The sequence below is a fragment of the Triticum aestivum genome, chromosome 2B (genome assembly GCF_018294505.1).
Source record: "Triticum aestivum cultivar Chinese Spring chromosome 2B, IWGSC CS RefSeq v2.1, whole genome shotgun sequence".
Taxonomy (NCBI): domain Eukaryota; kingdom Viridiplantae; phylum Streptophyta; class Magnoliopsida; order Poales; family Poaceae; genus Triticum; species Triticum aestivum.
Window position 1 is genome coordinate 641,413,745 of NC_057798.1, and position 22,727 is coordinate 641,436,471.

At 43.5% G+C, this 22,727-nt stretch overlaps 2 protein-coding genes across 2 annotated transcripts; one reads left to right on the forward strand and one right to left on the reverse strand.

The window, feature by feature from the left end:
- The first annotated feature begins 13,440 nt into the window (after positions 1-13,440).
- Positions 13,441-15,229, forward strand: LOC123041863 (F-box protein At3g26010-like). The gene is made up of 2 exons (XM_044464414.1): positions 13,441-13,620; positions 13,762-15,229. Exons 1-2 carry the CDS (start codon positions 13,517-13,519, stop codon positions 14,549-14,551), a joined length of 894 nt encoding a protein of 297 aa, XP_044320349.1. The 5' UTR covers positions 13,441-13,516; the 3' UTR covers positions 14,552-15,229.
- A 1,101-nt stretch (positions 15,230-16,330) lies between these two features.
- LOC123039352 (uncharacterized) lies at positions 16,331-19,834 on the reverse strand. Its single transcript, XM_044462556.1, has 4 exons — positions 19,753-19,834; positions 19,605-19,657; positions 18,298-18,466; positions 16,331-16,559 (listed from the first exon to the last, which is right to left on the reverse strand). The coding sequence occupies exons 1-4, from the start codon at positions 19,832-19,834 to the stop codon at positions 16,456-16,458; spliced, it is 408 nt and encodes a 135-aa protein (XP_044318491.1). The 3' UTR covers positions 16,331-16,455.
- Between the last annotated feature and the right edge of the window lie 2,893 nt (positions 19,835-22,727).

The following is a 22,727-nucleotide window of genomic DNA, read 5'->3' on the forward strand; positions in this document are numbered from 1 at the left end:
TCTATGGTTAGGAAACATAACCATCTTTGATTAACGAGCTAGTCAAGTAGAGGCATACAAGGGACTATATGTTTTGTCTATGTATTCACACATGTACTAAGTTTCTGGTTAATACAATTCTAGCATGAATAATAAACATTTATCATGAATTAAGGAAATAATAATAACTTTATTATTGCCTCTAGGGCATATTTCCTTAAGTCTCCCACTTGCACTAGAGTTAACAATCTTGATTACATAGTAATGATTCTAACACCCATGGAGCTTTGGTGTTGATCATGTTTTGCTCATGGAAGAGGCTTAGTCAATGGGTCTGCAACATTCAGATCTGTGTGTATCTTGCAAATCTCTATGTCCCCTTCCGACACGTGATGCCGGATGGAATTGAAGCGTCTCTTGATGTGCTTGGTTCTCTTGTGAAATCTGGATTCCTTTGCCAAGGCAATTGCACTGGTATTGTCACAAAAGATGTTCATTGGACCCGATGCACTAGGTATGACACCTAGATCGGATATGAACTCCTTCATACAAGCTCATTCATTTGTTGCTTCCGAAGCAGCAATGTACTCCGCTTCACACGTAGATCCCGCCACGACACTCTGCTTGGAGCTGCGCCAACTGACAGCTCCTCCATTCAATAAAAATACGTATCCAGTTTGAGACTTAGAGTCATCCGGATTAGTGTCAAATTTTGCATCAACGTAACCGTTTACGACGAGCTCTTTTTCACCTCCATAAACAAGAAACATATCCTTAGTCTTTGTCAGGTATTTCAGGATGCTCATGACCGCTGTCTAGTGCTCCACTCCAGGATTACTTTGGTACCTCCCTGCTATGCTTATAGCAAGACATACATCAGGTCTGGTACACAGCATTGCATACATGATAGAACCTATGGCAGAAGCATAGGGAATGATTTTCATTTTCTCTCTATCTTCTGCAGTGGTCGGGCATTGAGTCTGACTCAACTTCACACCTTGTAACACAGGCAAGAACCCTTTCTTTGACTGATCCATTTTGAACTTCTTCAAAACTTTAGCAAGGTATGTGCTTTGTGAAAGTCCAATTAAGCGTCTTGATCTATCTCTATAGATCTTGATGCCCAATATGTGAGCAGCTTCTCCGAGATCTTTCATAGAAAAACTCTTATTCAGGTATCCCTTTATGCTATCCAGAAATTCTATATCATTTCCAATCAACAGTATGTCATCTACATATAAGATTAGAAATGCTACAGAGCTCCCACTCACTTTCTTGTAAATACAGGCTTCTCCAAAAGTCTGTATAAAACCATATGCTTTGATCATACTATCAAAGCAATTATTCCAACTCCGAGAGGCTTGCACCAGTCCATAAATGGATCGCTGGAGCTTGCACACTTTGTTAGCACCCTTTGGATCGACAAAACCTTCCGGTTGCATCATATACAACTCTTCTTCCAGAAATCCATTTAGGAATGCAGTTTTGACATCCATTTGCCAAATTTCATAATCATAAAATGCAGCAATTGCTAACATGATTCAGACAGACTTAAGCATCGCTACGGGTGAGAAAGTCTCATTGTAGTCAACTCCTTGAACTTGTCGAAAACCTTTCGCAACAAGTCAAGCTTTGTAAACAGTAACATTACCGTCTGCATCGGTCTTCTTCTTAAAAGTCCATTTATTTTCTATGGTTTGCCGATCATCGGGCAAGTCCACCAAAGTCCACACTTTGTTCACATACATGGATCCCATCTCAGATTTCATGGCTTCAAGCCATTTCGCGGAATCTAGGCCCATCATCGCTTCCTCATAGTTCGTAGGTTCATCATGGTCTAGTAACATGACTTCCAGAATGGGATTACCGTACCACTCTGGTGTGGATCTTACTCTGGAAGACCTACGAGGTTCGGTAGTAACTTGATCTAAAGCTTCATGATCATCATCATTAGCTTCCTCAATAATTGGTGGAGGAATCACGGGAACTGATTTCTGTGATGAACTACTTTCCAATAAGGGAGAAGGTACAACTACCTCATCAAGTTCTACTTTTCTCCCACTCACTTCTTTCGAGAGAAACTCCTTCTCTAGAAATGATCCATTCTTAGCAACAAAGATTTTGCCTTCGGATCTGTGATAGAAGGTGTACCCAACAGTTTCCTTTGGGTATCCTATGAAGACGCAATTCTCCGATTTGGGTTCGAGCTTATCAGGTTGAAGCTTTTTCACATAAGAATCGCAACCCCAAACTTAAAGAAACGACAACTTCGGTTTCTTGCCAAACCATAGTTCATAAGGCGTCGTCTCAACGGATTTTGATAGTGCCCTATTCAAAGTGAATGCAGCTGTTTGTAAAGCATAACCCCAAAAGATAGCGGTAAATCAGTAAGAGACATCATAGATCACACCATATCCAATAAAGTATGGTTACGATGTTCGGACACACCATTTCGCTGTGGTGTTCCAGGTGGCGTTAACTATGAAACTATCCCATGTTGTTTCAAATGAAGACCAAACTCGTAACTCAAATATTCTCCTCCACGATCAGATTGTAGAAACTTTATTTTCTTGTTACGATGATTTTACAGTTCACTCTAAAATTCTTTGAACTTTTCAAATGTTTCAGACTTATGCTTTAGTAAGTAGATATAACCATATCTTCTCAAATCATCTGTGAAGGTAAGAAAATAACGATACCCACCACGAGCCTCAATACTCATTGGACCGCATACATCGGTATGTATTATTTTCAACAAGTCAGTAGCTCGTTCCATTGTTCCGGAGAACGGAGTTTTAGTCATCTTGCCCATAAGGCACGGTTCGCAAGCACCAAGTGATTCCAAAAGTCCATCAGCATGGAGTTTCTTCATGCAGTTTACACCGATATGACCCAAATGGCAGTGCCACAAATAAGTTGCACTATCATTATTAAACTTTTATCTTTTGGCTTCAACACTATGAATATGTGTATCACTACTATCGAGATTCAACAAAAATAGACCACTCATCAGGGGTGCATGACCATAAAATATATTACTCATATAAATAGAACAACCATTATTCTCTGATTTAAATGAATAACCGTCTCGGATTAAACAAGATCCAGATATAATGTTCATGCTCAATGCTGGCACCAAATAACAATTATTCATGTCTAAAACTAATCCTGATGGTAGATGTAGAGGTAGCGTGCCAACCGTAATCACATTGACTTTGGAACCATTTCCCACGCACATCATCACATCGTCCTTAACCAATCTTCGCTTAATCCGTAGCCCCGGTTTCGAGTTGCAAATATGAGCAACAGAACCAGTATCAAATACCCAGGCGCTACTGCGAGCATTAGTTAAGTACACATCAATAACATGTATATCAAATATACCTTTCACTTTGCCATCCTTCTTATCCGCCAAATACTTGGGGTAGTTCCGCTTCCAGTGACTAGTCCCTTTGCAGTAGAAGCACACAGTTTCAGGCTTAGGTCCAGACTTGGGTTTCTTATCTTGAGCAGCAACCTTTTTGTCATTCTTCTTGAAGTTCCCCTTCTTCCCTTTGCCTTTTTTATTGAAACTAGTGGTCCTATTGACCATCAACACTTGATGCTCCTTTTTAATTCCTACGTCCACAACCTTTAGCATGGCGAAGAGCTCGGGAATAGTCTTGTTCATCCCTTGCATATTATAGTTCATCACGAAGCCTTTATAGCTTGGTGGCAGTGATTGAAGAACTCTATCAATGACACAATCAACTGGAAGATCAACTCCCAGTTGAGTCAAGTGGTTATGGTACCCAGACATTCTGAGTATGTGATCACTGACAGAACTATTCTCCTCCATTTTGCAGTTGTAGAACTTGTTGGAGACTTCATATCTCTCAACTCGGGCATTTGCTTGAAATATTAACTTCAACTCTTGGAACATCTCATATGCTCCATGACGTTCAAAACGTCTTTGAAGTCCCAATTCTAAGCCGTAAAGCATGGCACACTGAACTATCGAGTATTCATCAGCTTTGCTCTGCCATACGTTCTTAACGTCATCAGTAGCATCTGCAACAGGCCTGGCACCCAACGGTGCTTCTAGGACGTAATTCTTCTATGCAGCAATGAGGATAATCCTCAAGTTACGGACCTAGTCTGTGTAGTTGCTGCCATCATCTTTCAACTTAGCTTTATCTAGGAATGCATTAAAATTCAAAGGAACGGTAGCACGGGCCATTGATCTACAACAACATAGACATGCAAAATACTATTAGGTACTAAGTTCATGATAAATTAAAGTTCAATTAATAATATTACTTAAGAACACCCACTTAGATAGACATTCCTCTAATCATCTACGTGATCACGTGATCCAAATCAACTAAACCATGTCCGATCATCACGTGAGATGGAGTAGTTTTCAATGGTGAACATCACTATGTTGATCATATCTACTATATGATTCACGCTCGACCTTTCGGTCTTAGTGTTCCGAGGCCATATCTGCATATGCTAGGCTCGTCAAGTTTAACCCGAGTATTCTGCGTGTGCAAAACTGGCTTCCACCCGTTATATGTGAATGTATAGCTTATCACACCCGATCATCACGTTGTTACTCGGCACAACAAACTGTAGCAATGGTGCATACTCAGGGAGAACACTTGTACCTTAAAATTTAGTAAGGGATCATCTCATAATGCTACCAACGTTCTAAGCAAAATAAGATGCATAAAATATAAACATCACATGCAATCAAAATACGTGACATGATATGGCCATCATCATCTTCTCCTCATGATCTCCATCACCAAAGCATCGTCATGATCTCCAACATCACCGGCGCGACACCTTGATCTCCATCGTAGCATCGTTGTCGTCTCGCCAACTATTGTTACTACGACTATCGCTACCGCTTAGTGATAAAGTAAAACAATTACATGGAGATTGCATTGCATTCAATAAAGCGACAACCATATGGCTCCTTGATACGTCTCCAACGTATCTATAAATTTTGATTGTTCCATGCTATTATATTACCTCTTTTGGATGTTTATGAGCTTTATTTTACACATTTATAACATTTTTGGGACTAACCTACTAACCGAAGGCCCAGCCATATTGTTGTTTTTTTGCCTATTTCAGTATTTTGAAGAAAAGGAATATCAAACGAAGTCCACACGGAATGAAACCTTCGGGAGCGTGATTTTTGGAACGAACATGATTCGGAGAGCTTGGAGTGCAAGTCAAGAAGCTCTCGAGGACCCCACGAGATAGGGGGACGTGCCCCCCTGTAGGGCGCGCCCCCCTGTCTCGTGGGCCCCTCGGGCGGCCACCAACGTACTTCTTCCTCCTATATATACCTACGTACCCCGAAAACATCTAGGAGCACCACGAAACACAATTTCCACCGCCGTAACCTTTTGTATACGTGAGATCCCATCTTGGAGCCCTCATCGGCACTCTGCCGGAGGGGGGATCGACCATGGAGGGCTTCTACATCAACATCCTTGCCCCTCCGATGAGTTGTGAGTAGTTTACCACAGACCTACGGGTCCATAGTTATTAGCTAGATGGCTTCTTCTCTCTTTTTGGATCTCAATACAATGTTCTCCCCCTCTCTTGTGGAGATCTATTCGATGTAATCTCTTTTTGCGGTGTGTTTGTCGAGATCCGATGAATTGTGGGTTTATGATCAAGTTTATCTATGAATAATATTTGAATCTTCTCTGAATTCTTTTATGTATGATTGAGTTATCTTTGCAAGTCTCTTTGAATTATCAGTTTGGTTTGGCCTACTAGATTGGTCTTTCTTGCCATGGGAGAAGTGCTTAGCTTTGGGTTCAATCTTGCGGTGTTCTTACCCAGTGACAGAAAGGGTTGCAAGACATGTATTGTATTGTTGCCATCGAGGATAACAAGATGGGGTTTGCATCATATTGCATGAGTTTATCCCTCTACATCATGTCATCTTGCTTAATGTGTTACTCTGTTCTTATGAACTTAATACTCTAGATGCAGGTAGGAGTCGGTCGATGTGTGGAGTAATAGTAGTAGATGCAGGCAGGAGTCGATCTACTTGTTATGGACGTGATGCCTCTATACATGATCATGCCTAGATAATCTCATAACTATGCGCTTTTCTATCAATTGCTCGACAGTAATTTGTTCACCCACTGTAATACATATGCTATCTCGAGAGAAGCCTCTAGTGAAACCTATGGCCCCCGGGTCTATCTCTTATCATATTTGCTTTCAGTCTACTTATTTGCATCTTTACTTTTTGCATCTATATTATAAAATACCAAAAATATATTTATCTTATCATACTATCTCTATCAGATCTCACTTTCGCAAGTGGCCGTGAAGGGATTGACAACCCCTTTATTGCGTTGGTTGCGAGTTCCCAGTTTGTTTGTGTAGGTGCGTGGGACTTTTGAGGAGCCTCCTACTGGATTGATACCTTGGTTCTCAAAACTGAGGGAAATACTTATGCTACACTTGTTGCATCACCCTCTCCTCTTCGGGGAAAACCAACGCTAGCTCAAGACGTAGCACTCCTGCCAGTTGCCGATAACTTTGTTACAAAACATGGTCATCTCATACAACAATTTATATCACATCATGCCTTGACCATATCACATCATAGCAAGCCCTGCAAAAAGACGTCCTCTACTTTGTTGTTGCAAGTTTTACGTGGCTGCTACGGGCTTCTAGCAAGAACCGTTCTTACCTACGCATCAAAACCATAACGATTTTTCATCAAGTGTGTTGTTTTAACCTTCAACAAGGACCGGGCGTAGCCACACTTGATTCAACTAAAGTTGGACAAACAGACACTCACCAGCCACCTATGTGCGAAGCACGTTGGTAGAACCAGTCTCGCGTAAGCGTACACGTAATGTCGGTCTGAGCCGCTTCGTCTAACAATACCGCCGAATCAAAGTATGACATGCTGGTAAGCAGTATGACTATTATCGCCCACAACTCTTTGTGTTCTACTCGTGCATATAACATCTACGCATAGACCTGGCTCGGATGCCACTGTTGGGGAACGCAGTAATTTCAAAAACTTTCCTACGAACATGCAAGATCTATCTCTATGTGATGCATAGCTACGAGAAGGGAGAGTGTTGTCTATGTACCCTCGTAGACCGAAAGCGGAAGCGTTATGACAACGCGGTCGATGTAGTCATACGTCTTCACGATCCAACCGATCCTAGCACTGAAGGTACGGCACCTCCGCGGTCTACACACGTTCAGCTCGGTGACGTCCCACGACTCTAGATCCAGTTGAGGTCGAGGGAGAGTTTCATCAGCACGACGGCGTGGTGACGGTGATGATGAAGTTACCAGTGCAGGGCTTCGCCTAAGCACTACGACGATATGACCGAGGTGGAAATCTGTGGAAGGGGGCACCGCACACGGCTAAACAATCAACTTGTGTGTTCTAGGGTGCCCCCTGCCCCCATATATAAAGGAGCAAGGGGGAGGCCAGCCGGCCCCTGTAGACGCGCCCCAAGAGGGGAGTACTACTAAGACTACCAGTCCTAGTAGGATTCCACCAAGAGGGGAAGTGGGGGAAGGAATGAGAGGGAGAGGGGGAAGAAAAGGGTGGCGCCCCCCTCCCTCCTTCCTTGTCCTATTCGGACTCAAGGGGAGGGGGTGCGCGGCCTGCCCTGGCCGCCCCTCTCTCTCTCTCCACTAAGGCCCATCGAGGCCCATTAGTTCCCCCGGGGGTTCCGATAACCCTCCGGCACTCCAGTTTTATCTGAAAATTCTCTAGAACACTTCTGGTGTCCGAATATAGTCGTCCAATATATCAATATTTATGTCTCGACCATTTCGAGACTTTTCGTCATGTCTGTGATCACATCCGGGACTCCGAACAATCTTCGGTACATCATATCACATAAACTCATAATACCAATCGTCATCGAACGTTAAGCGTGCGGACCCTACGGGTTCGAGAACTGTGTAGACATGACCGAGACACGTCTCCGGTCAATAACCAATAGCGGAACCTTGATGCTCATATTGGTTCCTACTTATTCTACGAAGATCTTTATCAGTCAAACCGCATAACAACATACGTTGTTCCCTTTGTCATCGGTATGTTACTTGCCCGAGATTCGATTGTCGGTATCTCAATACCTAGTTCAATATCGTTACCGGCAAGTCTCTTTACTCATTTCTTAATACTTCATCTCATAACTAACTCATTAATCACAATGCTTGCAAGGCTTATAGTGATTAGTATTACTGAGAGGGCCCAGAGATACCTCTCCGAAACATGGAGTGACAAATCCTAATCTCGATCTATGCCAACCCAACAAACACCTTGGGAGACACCTATAGAGCACCTTTATAATCACCCATTTACGTTGTGACATTTGGTAGCACACAAAGTATTCCTCCGGTATTCGGGAGTTGCATAATCTCATAGTCTGAGGAACTTGTATAAGTCATGAAGAAAGCAGTAGCAATGAAACTAACACGATCATAATGCTAAGCTAATGGATGGGTCATGTCCATCACATCATTCTCCTAATGATGTGATCCCGTTCATCAAATGACAACACATGTCTATGGTTAGGAAACATAACCATCTTTGATTAACGAGCTAGTCAAGTAGAGGCATACTAGAGACTATATGTTTTGTTTATGTATTCACACATGTACTAAGTTTCCGGTTAATACAATTCTAGCATGAATAATAAACATTTATCATGAATTAAGGAAATAATAATAACTTTAGTATTGCCTCTAGGGCATATTTCCTTCAAAAGGCGCCAAAAGAGCTTGCAGTGTGGTACTTGAGGCAGCGGCCACACGGGACCTCTGGATTTGGCACTCCTTTGGTATGCCAGGAACTCACAATGACATCAACATACTTCAATGCTCGAATGTCTTTGCCAAGATTGTTGAAGGTCATGATCCTCCAGTGAACTTCGAGGTCATGTCAATGGGTGCCACTAAAACAAGGGATACTACGTAGCAGATGTCATCTATCCGAGATGGTCCACATTTGTGAAGACTATCTCAAACCCTGTGCCAAGAGGCGAGAAGTCCTACTTTGCCAAGTGTCAAGAGGCTTGTAGGAAGGATGTCGAGAGGGCATTTGGTGTGCTCCAATCTTGATTTGTTGTTGTCTGGTACCCCGCTCTAACCTGGTCGAAAGATCAAATGTGGAAAGTCATGACTTGCGTGTCGTCTTGCACAACATGAACATTGAGAGCGAGAAGGAAGAGCCAGTGTTCGACACTAAACCATATTACAGGCAGGGTCCTCTTGCCCAAGTTGATCACCAACTATCGGCATCATGGTATGTCTTCCTCAATATGCGTCAGGAGATCCGAGACCCACAGGTGCATCAAGAACTGCAACACGATCTGGTGGAGCACCTATGGAGGCTCAAAGGCAACGTCTAGTTCGACGTGTGATGAACTATGAGTTTTAATTTGTGTTTGAATTATGAGTTTGCTTCGTTGAACTATTTGATTTATATTGATTTCTATGATGAACTATGTGATAAAAAATAGTTTATTTTGAATTTGTGCCGAAGCAGGACGAACTTGGGCCGAATTTGGCGGCTGGGAACCTGAGCCCCCCCCCCCCACCTGCCGAAATTACCACCGGTTGACCCCCAAGCGGCGATATTTCAAGTCCCTGAGGGGCCGAACGACTGGAGATGCTCTAAGATTTGAGGTTAAAGTTCGCTAGGGGAGGTAGGATCGATCGAACTCTTCCATTCGCGCAGATAAAACCCCAGCGCTAACTCCAAAACCAAAAAAGACATGTTTTCATTCGGACACACTAGCAAACAAAAAAAAACTCGGGAAGTTGCACTTAACTCCAAAAACAGCTACAATAACATATAAAAATCTGCCATCTACAAATAATAAACTTTCCATGGTTATAATACATAGATACCATCTATGGCCAGATTTAGAATAAAAATTTGTGTCTAGAAAATGAAGGCAAACTTATATAAAAAGTTATGTGACAAGTTTAGAGAAATCTTGTGTCCTAAATCATGACAATATTTTGTTGGAGTCATAATTTTTCCTAAAATATAGTAAATTTGTGCAATATTGCTGCAATCACAAAGAATACAAAACACCCATCTGGTTGGGTGTATATTTGAACAAAAGTTTGCAATACCAAAAATGTCATAAATGAAATTTACATGTTTGTCCGTGGAGCAAAAAATTTCGTTTTTCACGTACTGGAACTCTGTGATTGAGCGCATGTAAAACTATGAACATCGCCTTTTTTTAGTTGTGATCGGCCGCTATGAATACCACACTTTAATTTGCTCATATTTTTTTTAGAAAAAAATGCTCATATTGATATGCATTTGAAATGAAGGAGGCCTGAACAAAGAAAATGTAGTTGGATTGCCGGCTCCGTCATTTTTCGCGGACGTGTAGGGCAACCATGTCTGTTTTAGGACGGGGGGCATATAGATCTGCACAGGCAGCGAAAGTTAAACCAAAGCTGGCCACCTGGGTCATGCATGCTAGGCCGATCCGCTAGCATGACTGGCGCGTCCATCCATGGCCAGGCACGAAACGGCTAAATGGCCCGTGCGTGCCAGGCCGGTCCGCTAGCACGACGGGCGCGTCCCTCCATGGCTAGGCACGACACGGCTAAATGGCCCGTGCGTGCCATGCCGGTCCGCTAGCACGATGGGCGCGTCCCTCCACAGTCAGGCATGACACGGGCTAAATGGATCGTGCCCAGCACACGGCATGCCTAGGGATGTGCATGGGCATGACGACCAGCACGACACGACCTATTTATATTACCTCAGTCTCAAAGTTCTTGTTTTATATTTTATATATACGGATGCATCTAAAACTAAAGGGATAATTAGATTTATGCCCCTAGTTGTGTCCCACTCGTCTGTTTTACCCCTAATTCCCAAAAGTCACCGGTTCTGTCCAAGTCACTTTGCTCCTCTTATGCTTTTGTCCTTTGACCGTTTGACCGTCAGTTTGAAAACTTCATAACTAATTCATACTAAATCATAAAAATGCAAATAAGATACCAAAATGTTCAGAAAAACATCACCTATATGTCAGTGTCATTTGCATTCATGAAAAAAGTGTTGGAAAGTGCACATCCGAGTTGTAGCTCTTTTGATACCATCATGAATAGTAAACTCTAAAAAAATTCAAGAAAAATATGGTGGCAAAGAACGACAAATGTTCTAAGTGCTTGCCAAGTTTCATTAGGGAACGACATTCGTGGAAGTCGTGGCAAAAAAATAATCTATTTTGGAGTGCTGATTGTTTTTTTTGCCGCGGCACCCACGAATGTTATTCCCTAATGAAACTTGGCAAGCACTTAGAACATTTGTCGTTCTTTGCCACCATATTTTTTTTTGAATTTTTTTAAATTTTTTTAGAGTTTACTATTCATGGTGGTATCAAAAGAGCTAAAACTCAGATGTGCACTTTCCAACATTTTTTTCATGAATGCAAATGACACTGACATATAGATGGTGTTTTTCTGAATATTTTGGTATCTTATTTGCATTTTTCTGATTTAGTATGAATTAGTTATGAAGTTTTCAAACTGACGATCAAACGGTCAAAGGGCAAAAGCATAAGAGGAGCAAAGTGATTTGGACAGAACCGTTGACTTTTGAGAATTATGGGTAAAACAGACAAGTGGGACACAACTAGGGGCATAAATCTAATTATCCCAAAACTAAAACATGACTAGGTACATCCTTATCTCTCAAAGTTCTTGTTTTATATTTTATATATATGGATGCATCTAAAACTAAAACATGACTAGGTACATCCTTATCTAGACGAATCTAAGACAAGAATTTAGAACCGAGGGACTATTTTGTTTTTCATGTTTTTTTATTTTTATATACAAAACCAAAAATATAGCCCAGTAGGCCTAAAAACAGCCCAACATGCTTAAAACATATGGCCTAGTGTGTTAAACGTGCCACAGGCTTGCTTGGGCCGAGGAGCGGGTCATGCGGGCCGGCACAGTAGCCCGGCTATTGAAGAACATGCCACAGCGGGCTGTACCGTGTAAGGCACGACTAGCACAGGCCGGGCCGGGCCCGTTTGGCCATCTCTGAGTTAAACGCGGGCCTGATTAGGCGCAGGATTAGGGCATTTCCTAAACAGCGCCCGTAGCGCCCGTTTTAGGCTTAACGGTACAGGGCGCACACCCCTTTGACCGCACTGGGCCGGCCCACGTTACTTCTTTTAAAGACGCAAAAAACAGCGTCCGCACGGTTACTCGAACTGGCGACCTCCTTGCTCAGAGTTCGTTGTCACAACCAACCAGCCAGCCTACTTGACGTGTACTGGCCTTTTTCTTCTTATAATCTTTTTTTTATTTGCTGGAATGGTTTTTTTTGGAACAGTTTTTTCTTTTTCCTTTTTTATTGGAACGGTTTTGTTCATTTTTTCTTTTCTGCAAAATGCGTGAACATTTTCTGCAAAATCGATGAACTTTTCTAACCAAATTCCATGAACTTTTTTCAAAATCGATGAACTTTTTTTTCAAATTCAATGAACTTTTTTTGAAAACCAGTGAAGTTTTTTAAATTCGATGAACTATTTTCGAATTGGATGAACTATTTTCAATATCCAAAATATGTTCAGATTTTTCGAAATTCATTTGACTTTTCAGAAAATGTTTTTCTAAGTTCCAAATTGTGTTCATGTTTTCGAATTTTGTTCATGTTTCAAAAATAGTTCTGAATTCCAAATTTTTGTTAACCGTATTGAAGAAAAATGTTCACCATACATTGGAAAAATGTTCAATGGGTATAAAATATGTTCATCATGTATAGAAATTTTGTTCAACATGCATTCAAAAGGAGTTCATCGTATTTTAAAAAAATTCTACGTGTATTTGAATATTGTTTACTATACATTGAAAAAATGTTCAGTGTGTATTAAAAATGTTCATCCTGTAGAGAAATTTTGTTCAGCATGTATTCAAATAAAGTTCAGCGTATTTTAAAAAAATGTTCAGTGTTTTTTGAATAATGTTCACCCTATACTAAGAAAATGTTCAATGTGTATTCAGAACTATTTTTGAATACGCAGACCTTTTTTTGCATGCCCAAGAACTCCATCCGTAATATTTGAACATATTTTCAATAATTGAAATGTATAAATGCCACAGTGTATTGTGCAATAAATAGCGCGTCTATTTGCTGTTTATTTAAACTTTCGCGGTGAGAATATCCGCTAGCCGTTAGGTGGTGCAGTGGCTAGCCTCACCGTGTGGTAGCTGGAGGGCGCGAGGTCGAATCACGGTCTTGAGGTATTTTTGGCTGTCATTTTTCTCTCGTTGCTTTGTTGCGTGATCGTGGGCCGGCCCATCCAACCGCTGCTGCGGGCGCCAGATCCTTGCGCGGCGGTGAAGGCACCCTATAGGAGTCCCCCATGATTAGGCCGCTAATCCCGTAGAAAAAAATCCCGTTGCGGCCGGGCCGAACATCATCCGCTATTCCACTATCCACTGCAGTCAATGTATAAAAAATGCTGCTGCCCTAATAAAAACTATACAAATGCTACGGTTAGCAGGTTATCGATCCTCCATCGCCGCCGAGAAGCGCCGCCGCCGTCGCGTCCTCATGGATAATGGCGGCCTACGCCGCCGCCTCAAACCAAGGTATTTCTCCTCGCGCGCACGAAGAGACCGCGAGTTAGTTCCCCGTCAATTCGTCCTCCTCGCCCAGATTGATGAATCCACTGTACAGATTGATTTATCCTAACCAGATTGATTTATCGTAACCCCTTTGAATCCTTTCAGCGGCGCCATGGAGGGGAAAGGTTCCGCGAAGAAGGCAAGGACGACTACATCTCCAGAGGAGGAAGCAGTGCCGGCGGCGGCGGCGGCGGCGGCCAGCCTCCTGACGGACGACCTCATCTTGGAGATCCTCTCCCGCCTTCCAGCCAGGTCCGTCCACCGCTTCAAGTGCGTCTCCCCGGCCTGGCGCGACCTTATCGCCGACCCCGCCCACCGCAAGAAGCTGCCCCATCCCCTCGCCGGTTTCCTGTACAACACCTACCACAGGCCGGACCCCCGCTTCTACAACTTTCACTTCGCCAAAGTCTCCGGCGCCGCAGCCCCGCCGGTGGACATGTCCCTCTCTTTCTTGCCACCCGACGAGTATTGGTATGTCGACCAGCTGGACACCTGCAATGGCCTCCTCCTCTGCCGCGCCCACATGCTCCCTTCTTCTCCTTCCGGGGACGAGAATACGCCGGTTGAATCCCATTACATCGTGTGCAATCCGGCCACCGGGAGGTGGGTCGACCTCCCCCCTCACCCCGAGGTGCCACCCGGCAGTCGCATCTTCGCTCGCTTGGCTTTTGATCCAGCAGTCTCGTCCCATTTCCACGTGCTTCAGTTTAAGGACAGCCAGCAGAAGGAATATGTCACAGGAGTGAACATCTACTCTTCTCAAACCGGGGCATGGATTTGTAGAGAGAGCCGCTTGGTTGAGAAAATTAGCCTGTTCACTGGCCTCGCAAAGTGTCTTCTTTCACGGTATGCTGGACTTGCTTGGGTTACTGTATCCCATGAACATGGAGGATGATGCTGTGCTGGTAGCCGTGGACATGGAAGGCCAGGTGTGGAACACTATCCGTGTGCCGTCTGGTGGTTTGAGTTTCGGTAGAATTGGATTGTCACAGGGGTGCATGCACTATGCTACCACACCGCTAGCTACTGACCACAAGAAGAAGAAGAAGAGGAAGAAGAAAAAGGAGGATACATCAACAGTCTGGTGCATGAAGGATTATGATAGTAAAGAATGGGTCTTGAAGCATAGTGTCAGCAACGATGAGCTGTGGAGCATAACTGGTGTGGACTACAAAGTGGCTGCTTTTCATCCAGACCGTGACACCGTTTTTCTGGATTCATATGATGTTGATACATTGGTATCATACGATATGCAACATCGGAAGTTCCATCAAATCCGTAGTCTTCGGGAAAACCGGGCAACACTATTTGTACCCTATGTTCCATTGTTCTCAGACTCATTTGCAGGTGCAGATGGACAGTAGTGTTACCTACAAGTCAAGCTTGTGGTTCTTATAAGACTTTGCTCTTCTGTAGGCGCTGAACTATTTTTGTCTGTTGATCTCTGAATTTGCTTAAGTTATGTCATTTAACTTGTGTGCTCCTGCTAGCTTGATTGTCTGTTTGGAAAAACTTGGTTACTATTCTTGTCGCTGAATTATTCAATTTGCTGGTGCTTGTGTCCTATTGTCTGGATACGAATTAGTTTCATGTCACAGAGTTATTCTGAAATCTGGTTTTCGTGTTCAAGACACTAAGGATCTTGTGTCCTAAATCCTAAGATTACTACTCCCTCCATTCCTAAATACTCCCTCCGTCCGAAAATACTTGTCATTGCAATGGACGTATCTAGATGTATTTTAGTTTTAGATGCATCCATTTCCATCCATTTTGATGACAAGTAATTCCAGACGGAGGGAGTATAAGTCTTTTTAAAGGTTCCAATAAGGGACTACATACGGAGCAAAATGCACTCCAAAATATGTCTATATACATCCATATGTAATTTGTATTGAAATCTCTAGAAAGACTTATATTTATAAACGGAGGGAGTACATTATTAGTGAGGGTTGTTGGTAAAACTTTAGTGTACTGAGAGTCTATCAGATTGTTGCAATGTCTATTTGATTCTAGCCCTCAGGTTTTCGGTGATGCATTAGTCTTTCTAGGATTTCAATACAAACTACATACGGATGTATATAGACATATTTTAGAGTATAGATTCATCCATTTTGCTCCGTATGTAGTCCGTAGTGAAATTTCTAAAAAGACTTATATTTAGCAACGGAGGGAGTACTTGTCCTGTAGCTAATGAATTGAGAATGCTGTGGTTTAACTTCTGCTACTCCCTCCAATCCAAATCAATTGTCGCAGCTCTAGTACAACTTCGTACTAAAGTTGTACTCCCTTAGGCCTTGTTTGGTAGGAGTGGATTTGGGAGGTTTGGGGAGGAGGGGATTTCAGGGGATTTGGTGAATCCCCTTGTTCCACCCAATCCCCCCAGATCCCAACCCTCTAAACCCCTCTAGACACTATTCCCTTCATATGAAAAACTTGTTTGGTAGGGAGGGATTCCCATATTCAGATAAGATAGTGCAAATGTGTAAAAATGCAATCTTTAGAAGTAAAACAACATCATATTAAAAAGAACTTGCTACAGGAGAATAATTTGCAGCAATTCTTCATAGCAATAACATAACTTTTGCCTGACTTTAGATCAATATCTCATCAAAACAATATCAATTATATCACAGCAACAACATGATTTCTCAAAAACAACATTACTTGGAATCAATAATATCTCATCCGTGATCTTTCACAGCAACACCATAATTTTGCAACAAACATAATGCAACACAGGGTACTTGTGCAATAGCTCACAATTAGTTATATTTTTACAGACCACTGAGAATGATGTTGTCATACATATGAATTGCTCTTGATGATGTCATGATCATCCAGTTTTTGAATGGCCAATAGTTTGTCCAAATTGTTTAATCTTGCTTCTCTGGTTGCCTGAGAACCTGATCATAAAACAAAAGCAAAATGAGAGTCTGGATGGGCACCATAATCCAAGCATGTTCAGTTTAGCATAAAACGAAAGATCCCTTCTCACAAAAGGAAAAGAGTCCAAACGTCTTCTTCCCATTTATAAAAGAAAATTGCCATTGAGCTGCCGTTTGTGCCTTATACATGCCTCTAGACCCTACATTGCAAGCACAGCTCCATGCACAAACAAGTCTGTACAGCAGCACAAGCATGCCCACGGGCAGCAAAGTTGAAAAAGGACAAAGGTTTAGATAGATCATACAATTTGCAGATATGTATGTTGACAAAGGTTTATCTGAAACACGCATGGTTCTAGACTAGCCTAATTTATCCGCAAACAGTGTTCTCAAAAGGGACAATAAACGCGCAGAGTACTTTTATATGAAAGAAAACAGAGAGCTCGTAGAGTTTGACTCTATTAATTTATAAATAAAAAAGATTATCGACATGCATGGCACATGAAAACTTGATTTATCTAAATCAGCTGCACAATTATATATAGCTGGATGGACATGCACAGGCACAATTATATATAGTTGGACTAACTCAGCTGGAAGGTCCAGAGAGTGGCCCTGTATACGGCCTGCCTATCCTAATCAGATCTTTGACCTTGATCTCTCATAGGAATTGTCTCTCTTGGGTCTGGGGGCATGTGAGTGTGGGGCATTTTTGGACTTTTCCTTCTTTTCCCTTGAACCCCAAAATAGGGGAGAACAGTTGAATCTTTGGAGGCATTTCAGATTTCCTTTATCATGAGCTAACAAACTGTTCCAGGAATAATTCTTTAAAGAAAGATGCTTTCCAGATTACAAACTAATAATTCGTCAAGACAGACAAACCAATGTATAGGCTGGCTGCCAGTATAACAAATCAATTCTCCAGCTCAACAAGTGGTGATATGAGGCATAACAATTGATAAATATCAAGAAGACTACTTAATACACAGAATGAAGCAGAGACCACAGGGCGGATCAGCTCGCAAATATTTCAAAAGCAGAGCAAAACAGGTGGGGACCAAAACAAGTGTCAAGGTAAAACATTCTAGTACCTTCATTCATGAGTGACGAACAACTCAAAATTCAGGTACTTCTCGAGTTCAGAAACTAGCGCAATGGTACAAAGTCTTCTAATTACCAATCTGCAAGCACTCTAGTACCTTTGCTGAGGTAACATATGAAAGCAGAAGAATGTCTAATTGATAACGCACCGTTTTTTTTTCAAATTCATGTACTGTACTGTAATTCAGAACAAAGCAACACGCTTGCTAGTCCTCAAACTACTGGACTGCAACTCTGCAAGCATTGTACCAGCACACTGTATACCTATCTAAACCGCAATGCTCATTCAGTATGAACAAGAACGACTCAAAATTCAGGTACACACGATCTCCAGAAAACAAAGGAACTAAGGAAGCATGCAAGTGGTCAAATTACTATCTGTAACCATTGCAGCACGGTCTGTTTGGTAGTTCAACATGTACAGATCCTCAGTCGATCCACGGAAACAGATGCAGATGGTAAGTTCAGGCAAAGGGATGTGGACGCTGCTCCGTGCTGCTCCACCTCTACTACATGTCCGGCAACTACGGCACCGAGCCCTACATCGTCGCCCACAACTTGGTTGACGGCCGGCACCTCGGGAGGAAGAGGCAGCAACCATGGCCGATAGCAAACCCTAGACGACAAGGGGAAAGGAGGGGAGGCGAGGACATACCACCGGAGAGAAGTCCAGTACGCCGGAGGAGGTACGCCGGCGTCAAGGCGTCGAGCTGCGGCGTCTTGGGGAGGCGCTGGACGGCGGAGTCTTGGAGAGGGTCGGGCGGCGGCGTCTTCACGAGTCGAGCGGCGGCTTCTCCAAATCCTCGAGCCCCCCCTCGAGCCTTCTGAACCGCGTGGAAACAAGTGGGTCGAAGGGGAATCGAGGGTGTTGCCGTGTACCAAATGGGCCAACGGGGATTTCGGAGGATTCTGGGCCTCGCGAGGTTAATCCTCTGAAAACCCCTTCAACCCACGCCAAACAAACGAGGCTTTAGTGATCTAAATGATCTTATATTAGTTTACAGCGAGAGTACTAATTTGGATCGGAGGGAGTACTTAATTTGTTAACCCAACTGAATACTTGCATCAGTGATGAAATAAAACGTGCAGATGTGCAGTAGTGTTGCACACCTTTCGTAATGAAATTTTTTCTTGCCGGGTGAGAAAAACAAGAAATGCTTATTTCTTCCCTGTGTTTCTCTTTCTGGAGTCTCCTAAATGATGCCATTCAATCTGGTTGTGCTTACACTGCCGCTAGCTTGATTGTTTGTTTGGAGCAATGCCTGGCATACTTACAGATTAATCATATCGGTGGGTGCAGCTTAGTTTACTGAAAGTCTCAATAAGAATGTTGCAATGTGAGTGTATTTGATCTTTAGTCCTGAGCGGTAATGCACTGCATCGATCAAGTTCCTCTCATCTAAGCTAATGAATTCTGGTGAATCCAGTCTGAGTTTCTATCACAACACCATATAATTACACCATGGTTTATTCAGTTTCTGACCTGAATAAATCTATTGAACTATGTCCCACAATTTCCCCATGTTTCCTGTCATTTTCTAGACATCTGTGATGTTTCTTCGGAAACTACATTCCCGTTAAAACATTACCCAGTCCCCATGGACAACATCAGTAAATCATAGAATTATTTTTTGCTCCTACATGTTTTCCATATCACACGAACTCACAAGCACACCGAAAAAGAAGAATTTATTTCCAACAACTTAGTAGTGAATTGGTTCATATACATAGTCCCTCAATTATCGAAACCATTTCCTTTACTCCTATTTTCTAGCAGCTTGAACTGAAATAGGGACATTCAAGTGCACATTCGTCGATCATGTCACCATAATCACAGCAAAGCAATGTGATCTGAGAAACTATCTGGGAAACTTTACCACGCTGATGGCGGATTGGCTCCTAGCGCAAGAGAAATTCCTCGAAGGTAGTATTAAAGGGATAAGGGCGGAGGGAATCAATCACCTCCGTGAAACCTCTGCGGTTAATTTGTTGCTCTATTCGTTCAGATGTGTTCTCTGAAGGTTGTTCGTTCCAGTGTACTTCAACATGTACACACGGCTCCCTCCACGGCCGTATAGCTGGCAAAACGGGCCAGGATAGCTGGGCCGACCCAGTAGCACGGCCGACACAGCATGGGTCTGGCACGACACGTCACGTGCTAAACGGGCCAGGCCCGGCACGCGGCACGCCATGGGCCGTGCCTGGGCCTGAAGGGCGAGCACGCGGGCCGGCACGGCACAACCCGATTAACTTATTATTATTATTTATATTTTTATGTATCCTAATATGGGCCAACAGGTAAAAATAGGCTAAAAACGCCCAGTGCGCAAAATAGGAGGTAGATTAGTGGGCTTGGCATGCCGATGGGCCGGCCCGATTAGCATACGGGACGTGCCTGGGCTGCAGGTTGCACCACGTGGGCCGGCATGGCACGGCTCGTATAATAATCGTGCCTAGGCGGGTCGGGCCGTGCCAGGCACGATTAGGATGGGCCGTACCGGGCTGGCCTGTTTGGCTAGCTATACACGGCCGAACAACGGACACGATGCCAACCATTTGGCACGGCGACGATAAGACGATGTTGTACCGGCCGGCGGACGGTGCAAGTCAATGGAACATGTGCTTCACCATCGTCTACTCATTTGTGAGCAAGGTCATTATTGTCTTGGTTGACCAACTTCGGGGTAGTGCGGAAGCTTGTGAGGTCATGTCTCCCCGAGCCTGTCTGGCATGATTTGGGCTGGTCGTCCACCCCTCTTCATCGTCTTCTTCTACAGGATGGCGATCTGTTACTGAGTTTTTTGTCCTCAACATCTTCTGACTCTCATAGACGACTTCTCGGCTGCTGCATCAACAACGTTTCCCTGGCTCCGAGGCTATTTCGGAGTTCCATAGGTGGCATTGAGCCTGCTTCGCTCACGGCGCATCGCTAGTGGGTGTAGGAGTAAGACGGCGTTAATTTACCCAAGGACCGGCGTGTAATTTTATTTTTTTAAGGATGACCTTGTAAGGGTTGACTGATTTCTTTAATAAAGATATTCAGATGACATCTTTAATATATATGTCATTTGGTAAAATTAAATAAACATGGTGAAGATAAACGAGCGAGCAATCTGGTTTCAAGTTTCGCGTCCTGTTGACAAATTCTTATAGCGAATGGAAGACAAAGTTCTTTTAGGCTTTTTTTAGACATATTTTCTTTAAAAAAAGTTAGGCGATGACAACGTTTGTTGCGCTGTACAGATGTGAAGTTTTTTTTTCAGAAACTGTACAGAAGTGAATTCTTTTTTGGCGAAGTATCGAGTGAAAACTTGATTTCAGTGAAAATCTGGAAACTTGAATCCCACCCCGTTGGATCGGTAGCGAACGGCATCTACTCAAGTGCGGAGCACCCACCAGCAACTTAAACACATATTAGCACAAAACGCCATCTCTTATTCGCCATCTAGGGCCATAGTCCTTGACTCTTCGTGAGATGGATTCGTCTTCAATCCTGTTATGCGTCTCGATGGAGCCTCAACCGCCGGCTAGCCCTTGCCCTACGCCGGCTGCAACGAGACCTCCCTTGGCAGCGACTGCCCTCCACCGGCCTCTATTGGCTCCCCATTGGCTACGACTCTCCCTCCATCGGCCACGTCTGGCTGGCACCGTGACTTTCCTTTCGCTGATCGCCATGGGGCTACCGTCGGTGGCCGCTCGCGCTCGGCGGCCGTGACTGACTCTTTGGAGTACTCTTCACCACTGCCCCTCGATCTTTGATTGCCGTGCCTCTATTCGGTCCCCTGACCTCCCCTTCTATTTGATTTGAGGCAAGCCGGTGGTGCTTTTAATTTTGGTGTAGAACAAGATGAAATTCAGAGTTCCACTGTATGTTTTGACCTATTGAGGGTATGAAATTCATGTGGTATGAGATTTTGAGATTTCTGTATCTCTGAATGTTTAAGTTTGAGAATTTTCTAGTGTTTGTATTGTGAATCTAAATTGTAGCGTGTCATCTAAAGAGAAAATTGGTAACAATCAGAAACTTATTTACAACTTATGCAAAGAACTGGCCATTAAACTCTCGTTGGGAGATGATTTGAGCCATTTTGTAGGTTCTTTTCTCCTGCGGAAATGAAACAACCCATTATGCAGAGTAAGCTTGTGATCTTTTAGGAATAGAAACTGCTAAAAGCCTGCAAGCTTTTGATGATTACTGCATTTCAGGAATATGAACTACTCTTTGTTGCAAGCATGCAACCTTGTGATGCTTACTGCATTTTTAGTTCTTACTTTCTTCTATACTTATTACTAGAAAGTGTAATCATGTAGCTAGTTGCAATGGTGTTTCCACCATTATTCAGATCTGTACAAAAAACTCACTCCATTAGTCATATAAACTAAAGCAAAAAATCCCGTTGAATCTTGAGTGGTAATATACATCAACATTCAGCTACAAGTTTACAAAGGATGAGCTATTAAGTCAGAGAGAAGACTCTGTACATCAAGAATTAGGAGGAGCTACAACTTCACACTGAATCAGATACTACCTACACGGAATTTACATGAAAATTGCAGCACATTTTTGCTAGACGGGCTCCCTACATACACATACAGGACACGACCACCGGCGCCGCTCAACTTCATCTTCAGCGCCTGCACCGCCACAGCTATGAGCGCCGCCTGCTGTAGTCGCCTCACCTCGCGAGCCCTCCCCGTTGTTGCGAGCTCTGTCTATATCTGCCTCACCTTGGAACCCCCTTCCGGCTGAGTGGAGCTTCCACGCGGTGGGTGCCTGCGGTGCCGCCACTACGAGCGCTGGCTGTGCCTGCCTCGCTGCAGGATCCGTCCCCGCCAAGGGGAATTGGCGTGGTGCATGGACGCACCGCCGCATTTGGCAGTGTCGGCTGTGGTGCCTCTCCTCGGCAGTCATCCGGCGTGGGGCGCGCCGGCGTCGCTGCGGGATAGGAAGGGGAGGGGACAAGCAAGGGTCAAAATCCTGACAACATTACTAGGAAGGAGGGGGTTTTGTGCTAATGTGTGTTTAAGTTGCTAGTGGGAGCTCCGCACTTGAGTAGATGCCGTTCACTACAGATCCAACGGGAT